Source organism: Lithobates pipiens, unplaced genomic scaffold, assembly GCF_037356315.1.
Source record: "Lithobates pipiens isolate NorthernLeopardFrog02 unplaced genomic scaffold, aLitPip1_a1.2 Scaffold_19, whole genome shotgun sequence".
Lineage (NCBI taxonomy): Eukaryota > Metazoa > Chordata > Amphibia > Anura > Ranidae > Lithobates > Lithobates pipiens.
This window is the reverse complement of record NW_027507764.1, coordinates 595467851-595480295: the sequence shown is the minus strand read 5'-3', so window position 1 is coordinate 595480295 and position 12445 is coordinate 595467851. Positions and strand designations below refer to the sequence as shown.

At 51.8% G+C, this 12445-nt stretch overlaps 1 protein-coding gene across 1 annotated transcript; it reads left to right on the top strand.

Moving 5' to 3' along the window:
• Positions 1 to 1296: 1296 nt before the first annotated feature.
• LOC143997820 (thiosulfate sulfurtransferase-like) lies at positions 1297 to 9283 on the top strand. The gene is made up of 2 exons (XM_077493638.1): positions 1297 to 1938; positions 8761 to 9283. The coding sequence occupies exons 1-2, from the start codon at positions 1323 to 1325 to the stop codon at positions 9054 to 9056; spliced, it is 912 nt and encodes a 303-aa protein (XP_077349764.1). The 5' UTR covers positions 1297 to 1322; the 3' UTR covers positions 9057 to 9283.
• Positions 9284 to 12445: the final 3162 nt, after the last annotated feature.

Sequence of the window (12445 nt, the reverse complement as noted above, 5' to 3'; positions counted from 1 at the left end):
TTGCTGACACATAATCATACATCTGGGGGGATTTTTGCTGACACATAATCATACATCCTGGGGGGGATATTTGCTGACACATAATCATACATCTAGGGGGGGTTTGCTGACACATAATCATACATCTTGGGAGGGGGATATTTGTGACACATAATCATACATCTAGGGGGGGTTTGCTGACACATAATCATACATATTGGGGGGGATATTTGCTGACACATAATCATACATCTGGGGGGTTTGCTGACACATAATCATACATCTGGGGGGATTTTGCTGACACATAATCCTACATCTGGGGAGGGGGATATTTGCTGACACATAATCATACATCTGGGGGGATTTTTGCTGACACATAATCATACATCCTGGGGGGGATATTTGCTAACATATAATCATACATCTAGGGGGGGTTTGCTGACACATAATCATACATCTTGGGAGGGGGATATTTGCTGACACATAATCATACATCTAGGGGGGGTTTGCTGACACATAATCATACATCCTGGGGGGGGATATTTGCTGACACATAATCATACATCTTGGGAGGGGGATATTTGCTGACACATAATCAGCGGCGGGACAAGGTCATCCAGCGCCCAGGGCAAAGATGCCAAACTGTGCCCCCCTTTCCCTTAGTGTTAGGGTCAGGGTGCCCCCTACCCCTGCAATAAACCATTGTGCCAGGGGCAGCTGTCTCTCCTGCCCACCCCTTGTCCCGGCCCTGCACATAATTATACATCTTGGGGGGGGGGATTTTTGCTGACACATAATCATACATCTTGGGGGGGGGGATTTTTGCTGACACATAATCATAGATCTTGGGGGGAGGGGGTACAATTTGGTATGTCCGCTCTGTAGAAGACCTTGTCCCGGCATTGGTCATGGGCTGGTTGATGGGTTATAAAGCTCTGTGTATGGGGTCACTTCTGCTGTTCCTTGGTGGAATTCTTCTTCTTCTTCTTCTTCTTCTTCTTCTTCTTCTTCTTCTTCTATCTTCAGATTCACGGGAGGAAAAACGGTTCAAGCCTTGAAAAAAAAAACAAAGAACTCCAACTCCCCCCCCTCCCCCGGGGAAAAAAAAAAGAAGAAAACATTATCACCGGAGACGCTCTCCTAATCACCCGATTATGGCAGAACATTGCCCCTGTGACCGGCTAATGAGGCAATAACTCCATTTACCGGTTGGGCGGCTGATTATCTCCAGTAACACAAAGGTGACAATCATTCGATTCTCATTACCGGCTGCCAAAGATGTGACAAAGGAATTATTAACAGCAGGACGTGGAGCGTCCCCAAGTTCCTCCTCCTCATATTAAATGGAGGAGCCTTGGTGGCCCCCGGGGCGTGTTGCAGCCATGGTGAGCCGGGCGATGGTCACTGCTGGGTGGCTCTCCGGAGCTCTGAAATCCAAAAGGGCTCCATCGCTGCGAGTGCTGGACTGCACGTGGTACGCGCCGGGCGGGAGGGATGCCAGGAAGGAGTTCGCGGAGAAGCACATCCCGGGCGCCGCGTTCTTCGACATGGAGCATTGCAAGGACGAGGCGTCGCCCTACGAGATGATGTTGCCCGGCCAGACGCGGTTCGCCAATTACGTCGGCAGTCTTGGCATCAACAACCGGAGCCACGTGGTGATCTACGACTGCGATAACGCGGGCATGCTGTACGCCCCCCGACTTTGGTGGATGTTCCGGGTCTTCAGCCACAGCAACGTGTCGGTGTTGGACGGTGGATTGGTGAACTGGGAGAAGCGCAATCTGCCCGTGACGTCGGAAATCGCGCCGGCGAAGCCCGAGAAGTTCGACGCCACCCTGAACCGTTCTCTGCTGAAGACCTTCGAAGACATTCAGGAGAACCTGAGCGGCAAAACGTTCCAGCTGGTGGACGCCCGAGGGGAGGCTAGGTTCCGGGGCCCGGAGCCGAAACCAGGAGAAGGTGAGAGTCACACAAGATCTCACTGTGGGGGGGGGGGCTGAGATGGCACCATGGCGATGCCGATTTGGACCCTCTAATTAGGGGGAATCCAAAACCACCCCATATATATTTCAAAAGGATACCCAAGAGAGACGATAGGTGTACCCAAGAAGTTTAGCTCACGGTAGAACAGGACACCATGGGGCAGATTAGACTTGTGAGTTACACCAAGCTGGAGGACTCTGGGAGAGGATAGTCCCTCCTGAGGGCATGTGATGAAGGATTCCCCAAGGCACTGAATCTAAGGAACAGCTGCTAATCAAAAGAGCTCCTGGTGGTGGGAATGGGCTTTGCTGCACGTTGACCCAAAGCTGCGACTTCCATGTTTACCTGACTCAAGACTAGAGACCCGGAAACAAGAGGAAGGGGCTGGATCTGGACACAATAGGGAAAGTACAGGTCACAGTCCAAGTGTACAGACCCAGGAACTCGGATCAGGGATGGTGGAACCCCTCATAATGGGCACAGCAGGTGTACAGACCCGGGAACTCAGCACAGGGATGGTGGGAACCCCTCATAATGGGCACAGTGGGTGTAGAGACCCAGGAACTCAGCACAGGGATGGTGGGAACCCCTCATAATGGGCACAGCGGGTGTGCAGTCCCGGGAACTCAGCACAGGGACAGTGGGAACCCCTCATAATGGGCACAGCGGGTGTACAGACCCGAGAACTCAGCACAGGGATGGTGGGAACCCCTCATAATGGGCACAGCGGGTGTACAGACCCGGGAACTCAGCACAGTGATGGTGGGAACCCCTCATAATGGGCACAGCGGGGGTACAGAACCGGGAACTCAGCACAGGGATGGTGGGAACCCCTCATAATGGGCACAGCGGGTGTACAGACCCGGGAACTCAGCACAGGGATGGTGGGAACCCCTCATAATGGGCACAGCGGGTGTACAGACCCAGGAACTCAGCACAGGGATGGTGGGAACCCCTCATAATGGGCACAGCGGGTGTACAGACCCAGGAACTCAGCACAGGGATGGTGGGAACCCTCATAATGGGCACAGCGGGTGTACAGACCCAGGAACTCAGCACAGGGATGGTGGGAACCCCTCATAATGGGCACAGCGGGTGTACAGACCCGAGAACTCAGCACAGGGATGGTGGGAACCCCTCATAATGGGCACAGCGGGTGTACAGACCCGGGAACTCAGCACAGGGATGGTGGGAACCCCTCATAATGGGCACAGCGGGTGTACAGACCCAGGAACTCAGCACAGGGATGGTGGGGACCCCTCATAATGGGCACAGCAGGTGTACAGAACCTGAAACTCAGCACAGAGATGGTGGGAACCCCTCATAATGGGCACAGCGGGTGTACAGACCCAGGAACTCAGCACAGGGATGGTGAGGACCCCTCATAATGAGCACAGCGGGTGTACAAACCTAGGAACTCAGCACAGGGATGGTGGGAACCTCTCATAATGGGCACAGCAGGTGTACAGACCCAGGAACTCAGCACAGGGATGGTGGAACCCCTCATAATGGGCACAGCGGGTGTCCAGACCCGGGAACTCAGCACAGGGATGGTGGGAACCCCTCATAATGGGCACAGCGGGTGTCCAGACCCGGGAACTCAGCACAGGGATGGTGGGAACCCCTCATAATGGGCACAGCGGGTGTCCAGACCCGGGAACTCAGCACAGGGATGGTGGGAACCCCTCATAATGGGCACAGCGGGTGTACAGACCCAGGAACTCGGCACAGGGATGGTGGAACCCCTCATAATGGGCACAGCGGGTGTACAGACCCAGGAACTCGGCACAGGGATGGTGGGAACCCCTCATAATGGGCACAGCGGGTGTACAGACCCGAGAACTCAGCACAGGGATGGTGGGAACCCCTCATAATGGGCACAGCGGGTGTACAGACCCTGAAACTCAGCACAGGGATGGTGGGAACCCCTCATAATGGGCACAGCGGGTGTACAGACCCGGGAACTCAGCACAGGGATGGTGGGAACCCCTCATAATGGGCACAGCGGGTGTACAGACATGGGAACTCGGCACAGGGATGGTGGGAACCCCTCATAATTGTAGTATATTTTATGTGTGTGTGTATATATATATATATATATATATATATATATATGTCAGATGGTGACAAGCGTGTGTGGGGGCAACCAGGTGAGGAGGACAAAGACAAGTGTGTCTTGTCTACAGTCAGGCATGGTGGTGGGGGTGTCATGGTCTGGGGCTGCATGAGTGCTGCCGGCACTGGGGGGCTACAGATCATTGAGGGAACCATGAATGCCAACATGTACTGTGACATACTGAAGCAGAGCATGACCCCCTCCCTTCAGAGACTGGACCGCAGGGCAGTATTCCAACATGATAACCACCCCAAACACACCACCACTGCCTTGCTAAAGAAGCTGAGGGTAAAGGTGATGGACTGGCCAAGCATGTCTCCAGACCCAAACCCTATTGATCATCTGTGGGACATCCCCAAATGGAAGGTGGAGGAGGGGAAGGTCGCCAACATCCACCAGCTCTGTGATGTCATCATGGGGGAGGGGAAGAGGACTCCAGTGGTGACCTGTGAAGCTCTGGTGACCTCCATGCCCAAGAGGGTGAAGGCAGTGCTGGAAAATAATGGCGGCCACACAAAATATTGACACTTTGGGCCCCAATTTGGAGATTTTCACTTAGGGGTGTACTGACTTTTGTTGCCAGCGGTTTAGACATTAATGGCTGTGTGTTGAGTTATTTTGAGGGGACGGGAAATTTACACTGTTATACAAGCTGTACACTCACTACTTTACATTGTAGACAAGTGTCATTTCTTCAGTGTTGTCACATGAAAAGAGAGAAGAAAAGATTTACACACATGTGACTGCGGGGTGTACTTACTTTTGTCAGATACTGTACATATATATATATTATATAAATACATGCATGTGTGTATCTTCTATATTGTATTATGTATATATATATATATATATATACACATGTATGACATACAAACATTCCAGGAAAGTCGGTTGACAAATCATTTTGCACATCAATGGATGTCGATGTTTTCGGGTCTCACTGCTCTCTGTTTATTTCGCATTACAAAGGAGAAGTCACCAAACCAGATTGACTCCACATATCAAAGGGGAGTGATAGCGACTCTGTACTATGGTAATGTTAATAGATATGCAGGAATGCAAATCAGGGCAGTTTTAAGACTGCAGATGTTCAACCGCTTCAGCCCCGGAAGATTTTACCCCCCCCCCCCCCCTTCCTGACCAGAGCGTTTTTTGCAATTCGGCACTGCGTCGCTTTAGCTGACAATTGCGCGGTCGTGCGACGTGGCTCCCAAACAAAATTGGCGTCCTTTTTTCCCCACATATAGAGCTTTCTTTTGGTGGTATTTGATCCCCTCTGCGGTTTTTATTTTTTGCGCTATAAACAAAAATAGAGCGACAATTTTGAAAAGAAAACACAATATTTTGTACTTTTTGCTAAAATAAATATCAACAATTTTTTTTTTTTAAAGTACATTTTTCCTCAGTTTAGTCCACTAAGTATTCTTCTTCTACATATTTTTGGCAAAAAAAAAACACAATAATTGTATATTGATTGGGCACAGCGGGTGTACAGACCCGGGAACTCGGCACAGGGATGGTGGGAACCCCTCATAATGGGCACAGCGGGTGTACAGACCCGGGAAGTCAGCACAGGGATGGTGGGAACCCCTCATAATGGGCACAGCGGGTGTACAGACCCGGGAACTCAGCACAGGGATGGTGGGAACCCCTCATAATGGGCACAGCGGGTGTACAGACCCGAGAACTGAGCACAGGGATGGTGGGGACCCCTCATAATGGGCACAGCGGGTGTACAGACCCAGGAACTGAGCACAGGGATGGTGGGGACCCCTCATAATGGGCACAGCGGGCGTACAGACCCGGGAACTCAGCACAGGGATGGTGGGAACCCCTCATAATGGGCACAGCGGGTATACAGACCCGAGAACTGAGCACAGGGATGGTGGGAGCCCCTCATAATGGACACAGCGGGTGTACAGACCCGGGAACTCAGCACAGGGATGGTGGGGACCCCTCATAATGGGCACAGCGGGTGTACAGACCCTGGAACTCGCTGTCCTGAGGAACATAGTAGAATGCAAAAAATTTTTTCTTTATATTCAGCCCGGAGGAATGAACATAAAAATGTCTCATTCCTGTAACATGCCCGGGGGGTGTCCTAATCCTGCGTGTGAAGAGGTGCAGCTCTGTGATATATATATATAGAAAGCGCTGCAGCGGTGCCATCCCTATAAGTCTGGTGTGGACTTTAAGGGGGCAAATTATGCAAAAAAAAAATGCGAGGTCCCCAGAATATCCAGACCACATCCCCTCAACATAGGGGAGGGGGTGCCTTACCATGGGGACCTCTAACTTGTAGAGCACCAAAGCCTCCTGCCCACAACCCTGGCCCAGTGCTAGTGGGGGGTCTGTGGATGCCACTTCTCTTGTCCTGTATGTCGGGTGTAATTCTCGGTATCTGTTCTTATTCTGTATGTATGGACTCTGCACAGTACCACTTCTCTTGCCCTGTATGTTGGGTGTAATTCTCGGTATCTGTTCTTATTCTGTATGTATGGACTCTGCACAGTACTACTTCTCTTGTCCTGTATGTCGGGTGTAATTCTCGGTATCTGTTCTTATTCTGTATGTATGGACTCTGCACAGTACCACTTCTCTTGTCCTGTATGTCGGGTGTAATTCTCGGTATCTGTTCTTATTCTGTATGTATGGACTCTGCACAGTACCACTTCTCTTGTCCTGTATGTCGGGTGTAATTCTCGGTATCTGTTCTTATTCTGTATGTATGGACTCTGCACAGTACTACTTCTCTTGTCCTGTATGTCGGGTGTAATTCTCGGTATCTCTTCTTATTCTGTATGTATGGACTCTGCACAGTACTACTTCTCTTGTCCTGTATGTCGGGTGTAATTCTCGGTATCTCTTCTTATTCTGTATGTATGGACTCTGCACAGTACTACTTCTCTTGTCCTGTATGTCGGGTGTAATTCTCGGTATCTCTTCTTATTCTGTATGTATGGACTCTGCACAGTACTACTTCTCTTGTCCTGTATGTCGGGTGTAATTCTCGGTATCTGTTCTAATTCTCTATGTATGGACTCTGCACAGTACCACTTCTCCTGCCCTGTATGTTGGGTGTAATTCTCGGTATCTGTTCTTATTCTGTATGTATGGACTCTGCACAGTACCACTTCTCTTGTCCTGTATGTCGGGTGTAATTCTTGGTATCTGTTCTTATTCTGTATGTATGAACTCTGCACAGTACCATTTCTCTTGTCCTGTATGTCGGGTGTAATTCTCGGTATCTCTTCTTATTCTGTATGTATGAACTCTGCACAGTACCACTTCTCTTGTCCTGTATGTCGGGTGTAATTCTCTGATGTTCTCTGGGGCTCCGCCTCCAGGCAATGAATATTTCACATTTTTCCTCTATTTTCGGAGATGAATGTGATGGACGTGCGGCGCCTGCCCCTCCCCCCCAGACAGATCGGATACAACTCCTGCTATGTGCAGATGAAGCTGATTGTGGAATATTAGAATCACCTTCAGATGTGATCAGTGGACAGATCAGGGCTGGGATTGGTCTGTGTTTATGGCTGTGGGAGGGACGATTTCTCTGCTCTTGTAGTGATTGGACCTCTTCCTGGGTGTGTAGGACGAGTCTGCGGCCTTTGGGGAACACTCGGAAGTGTATTCTATAGTCAGGTTGGGTGAAGATGTCTTTCTGTTATCTCTGTGAAGGCGAAATGCATTAGTTGTCTGGACCACTGGTATGGCCGGGCGCCATCTTTATAATAGGCAGAGGCAGTTCCTAGGCAAGGCCACCCTAAGCCAAGGGCAAAGATGCCAAACTGCTCCCCCCCACACTCAATTGCTTCTCCCGGGGGACTCCTGCCCCTTCTCCCCCCTTAGTCCCAGCCCTAGAGGGAGTGCCTTAGGGTGGTGTTTGAGATCACTCCGTATACCCCATCTGCCAGAGCAGGATTCACCTTGACCTCGGTGCCGCTCCTACCCCATCCGCTTTAACCGCCACAGCTGCGGGGGGCTCATGTCTTCGGGATCGGCTCCTCCTCCTTACCCAGGTCAGTGCAATGTCACAGAGCCACACACCGCTACTTCCGAGAAGCTTAAAACCAACTTTATTATTCCAGTAGAATAGAGGACACTCCACTTTGCACCTATGGTCGACGCATTTCGCCCCCTACTGGGTGCTTAATCAAAGGGCTATGGTGAGGGGGTGAAACACGTCAGTCAGTGGGAATAATACAGTTAGTTTTACATTTTTTGGAAATAGCAGCGTGTGGCCCCCCCCCATTACAGCACATTATACGGGGCCCCAACGCAGGCCACGTGGGGGCGTAATCCTGCTCCATGTCCATGCTCAGCTCAGACTGTTTGTTTATATTTTAGGGCCCTTCACATCATATGAAAAGCTTAATACCAACTTTGTTGTTCCAATACAATAGAGGACACTCCACCTCGCACCTCTGCTTGACGTGTTTCGTCCCCTACGTGTTTCGTCCCCTACTTAATCATAGGGATACAGTGAAGGGGCGAAATGCGTCAGGTATCTGGAACAACACAGTTGGTTTAAAGCTAATTGGAAGGAGCTATGTGTGGCCCCATTACACAGAACAGTATAAGGGACCCCAACATAGGCCATCAAAACCAGCTCTGCTCTAGCCCCACCCCCAGGAAAAAGTCATTCATCATTTATTCCTGTCTCTTCTGTATTTCAGGGATTGAACCTGGACACATCCCCGGCTCGGTGAATCTCCCCTTCGCCGGCTTCCTGACACCGGAAGGGTTCCAGAAGCCAGCTCACGAGATCCGCCACCTGTTCGAGGAGAAGGGCGTGGACATGAAGAAGCCTCTTGCGGCCACGTGTCGGCGAGGGGTGACCGCCTGTCACCTGGCGCTGGCCGCCTTCGTCCTGGGGAAGGAAGACATGGCCATCTACGATGGATCCTGGTCCGAGTGGTTCCACCGGGCCAAACCCGAGCACAAAGTGTTCAAGGGGAGGGGCCAAGCCTGAAAGACAATATGGCGGCTGACGCAGGAGGTGGGAGGGGCCATTTACCCAGAAGGGGTCATGTGACCACATATAGCTGGAATTACATTTTTCTGGGATTGTAAATATTTGCTGAACTTTTTTATGGTGAAATAAAACAAAAACAAAAAAACAACCAAAGAAATGACGAGACATTAACATATAAGCACCTAATATTGTCATGTGACCAATAATAAAACTTTATCAGTGTACTTTGTGTATTTCTTTCTCCAGTGTGAGACTTCCTGTAATAAAGACCGCCCACTGCTGCCCCCTCTCCTTGTGCAGGGGGACTGGTCTTGTCCCCGCCTTCTCCTGTGGTTCTATGTAGTGGGTGGAGTCTACAGGGCCCCTCCCACAGCTCTGCTCTCTCTCCTTGTGCTGAGGGACTGGTAGTTTTCTGTTGTGGGTGGAGCCTGTTGGGCCCCACCCATATCTCTGCTCTTTCCTTTTGTGCAGGAGGATTAGTCTTGTCTCGGCCCCCTCCTGTAGTTTTCTGCTGTGGGTGGAGCCCGTTGGGCCCCTCCCACAGCTCTGCTGTCTCCTTTTGTGCAGGGTGACTGGTCTTGTCTCTGCCCCCCCCCCCCCCCTCCTGTAGTTTTTTGTAGTGGGTTGAGTTTTCTTGGCCCCTCCCACAACTCGGCTCTCCTTGTGCAGGAGGATTAGTCTTGTCTCCGCTCCTCCTGTAGTTTTCTGCTGTGGGTGGAGCCCGTTGGGCCCCTCCCACAGCTCTGCTGTCCCCTTTTGTGCAGGAGGATTAGTCTTCTCTCCACCCCCCTTGTAGTTTTCTGTAGTGGGTGGAGTTTTCAGGGCCCCTCCCTCTTTTCCTCTCCTTTTGTGCAGGGTGACTGGTCTTGTCTCCGCCCCCTGTAGTTTTCTGTAGTGGGTGGAGCCTATTGGGCCCCATCCCACAGCTCTGCTCTATCGCCTTGTGCAGGAGGACTGGTCTTGTCTCCGCCCCCTCCTGTAGTTTTCTATAGTAGGTGGAGCTTGTTGAACCCCTCCCACATCTCTGCTCTCTCCTTTTGTGCAGGAGGATTAGTCTTGTCCCCGCCCCCTGCTTTAGTTCTCTGTAGTGGGTGGAGTTTGCAGGGCCCCTCCCTCTGCTCTCTGTACAGTGATGATGTCCCCGTCCCCTGCTGTAGTTTCCTTTAGTGGGTGGAGTTTTCAGGGCCCCTCCCTCTGCTCTCTGTACATCACAGTGATGATGTCCCCGCCCCTTTTACAAGGTAATATCTGGGATTTCTCTATTCTGTGGCCAATGATGAACGCTTTAAGGCCCCCGTTCAGACCGGTGCGGAGTTGAAGTCCCTCTACTTCGGAGCGATTTCAAAGCCGCACATCATCCCTGCGATTCGCACTGCCGGCTTCATACAACAGAAGTCAGTGCAAGTCGCAATGAAACCGGCAAAGAGAACTGCAGGAACCTTTTCTTTCAAAGTTGAGCCGCAGCTATTGGAACAGTTCAATTCCTGACGATGGAGGGGGCGGGGCACTTGTCCAATCGCATAGCAAATCGCACCGGGGTGAGCGGGAGGCTAAATGAAGGTTTGGTGTCCGCAGTTCCCCTTTAAGACTCTCTCTGGGATTGGACGCTCGGTCTGGATGGATTTGTGATTTTGTCCAGAACGATAAAGTTTTGTCGTTGGAATGCGGGGGACTGTTATAACACTGGAGATTGTTGATCCAGAAAACATGGATCTGCCTCCGGGGATCAGCGAGGAATTCGAGGAACGACTTCCATGTTAGATATAACAGACAACAAAGGAATCTGGCTCTTTTCCCAGCATACCCGAATCGCACAGGCACGCCCGATGCATTCCACTGCCATTCCCTTGCAGTTCCATGCGGTGCGATTTCAGCCCATTCATTTTGTACGGGATGAAATTGCACCGCGCCAAAAGCATTGCATGCACCGCTTTTTTTTAAATGCACTGCAACCGGATCATAGTTACATAGGATCGCATGGTACAAAAAGTACGAGTGCGATTCAGTGCAGGCAAATGCTCAGGCTGGGAGAGGTTCATGTGCTGACAAGAAGCAAAACATTCTGATAGGAGGAGAGAGCAGAGTGAGAGAGAGAGATGAGCTCAGCGGTCCGCTTCTCATACCATCCAATCAAGGGCTGGGGGAGGGGCAAGTGCTGTAAGCAGTGTCAGGACAAGATTATCCATTGCCCAGGGCAAAGATGGCAAATTGAGCCCCCCCCCCCCCACCTTCATGAAGTGTGAGCTTATGCAGAGGAGGGGGAGAGAGAGCACAGCCCGCACCCCTTCCCGGCTCTCTCCACCTATCCTTGCCCCTTTCAGCCCTGGGCTGACAGTAGTATTGATGCCGCTCTCACTACTCCTGTCAGCCTTATAGTAGAAGGAACTTTCAGTGCCCCCCGAAAGGAGGAGGAGGAGGGGGAGAGAGAGCACAGCCTGCACCTCCTCCCAGCTCTCTTCTCCTCTCCTTGCCACTTTCAGCACTGGACTGACAGAAATAGTGATGCCGCTGTCACTACTCCTGTCAGCCTTATAGTAGAAGGGACTTGCAGTGCCCCCCAAGAGGAGGAGGAGGAGGAGGGAGGAGAGAGAGCACAGCCTGCACCTCCTCCCGGCTCTCTCCACCTCTCCTTGCTGCTTCCAGCGCTGGGCTGACAGAAGTAGTGATGCCGCTGTCACTACTCCTGTCAGCCTTATAGTAGAAGGAACTTGCAGTGCCCCCCCAAGAGGAGGGGGGGAGAGAGCACAGCCCACACCCCTTCCCGGCTCTCTTCTCCTCTCCTTGCCACTTCCAGCGCTGGGCTGACAGAGGTAGTGATGTCCCTGTCACTACTCCTGTCAGCCTTATAGTAGAAGGAACTTGCAGTGCCCCCAAGAGGAGGAGGAGGAGGAGGGGGGAGAGAGGGCACAGCCTGCACCTCCTCCTGGCTCTCCCCACCCATCCTTGCTGCCTCCAGTGCTGGGCTGACAGAAGTAGTGATGCCGCTACCACTACTCCTGTCAGCCTTATAGTAGAAGGAACTTGCAGTGCCCCCCCAAGAGGAGGAAGAGGAGGGGAGGAGAGAGCACAGCCCACACCCCTTCCCGACTCTCTTCTCCTCTCCTTGCCACTTCCAGCGCTGGGCTGACAGAGGTAGTGATGTCCCTGTCACTACTCCTGTCAGCCTTATAGTAGAAGGAACTTGCAGTGCCCCCCAAGAGGAGGAGGAGGAGGGGGGAGAGAGGGCACAGCCTGCACCTCCTTCCGGCTCTCTCCACCTATCCTTGGTGCTTTCAGCCCTGAGCTGACAGAAGTAGTGATGCCGCTGTCACTACTCCTGTCAGCCTTATAGTAGGAAGAATTTGTGGCACCCCCATCCCTACAATACACACTGCGCCCAGGGCAGC

Excerpts from the sequence above, each read along its gene's own strand:
- LOC143997820 (XM_077493638.1), top strand. The coding sequence starts at position 1,323 with ATGGAGGAGCCTTGGTGGCCCCCGGGGCGTGTTGCAGCCATGGTGAGC. Across the intron at positions 1,939-8,760 it reads GGAGCCGAAACCAGGAGAAG|GGATTGAACCTGGACACATC; the intron begins GTGAGAGTCACA and ends TCTGTATTTCAG.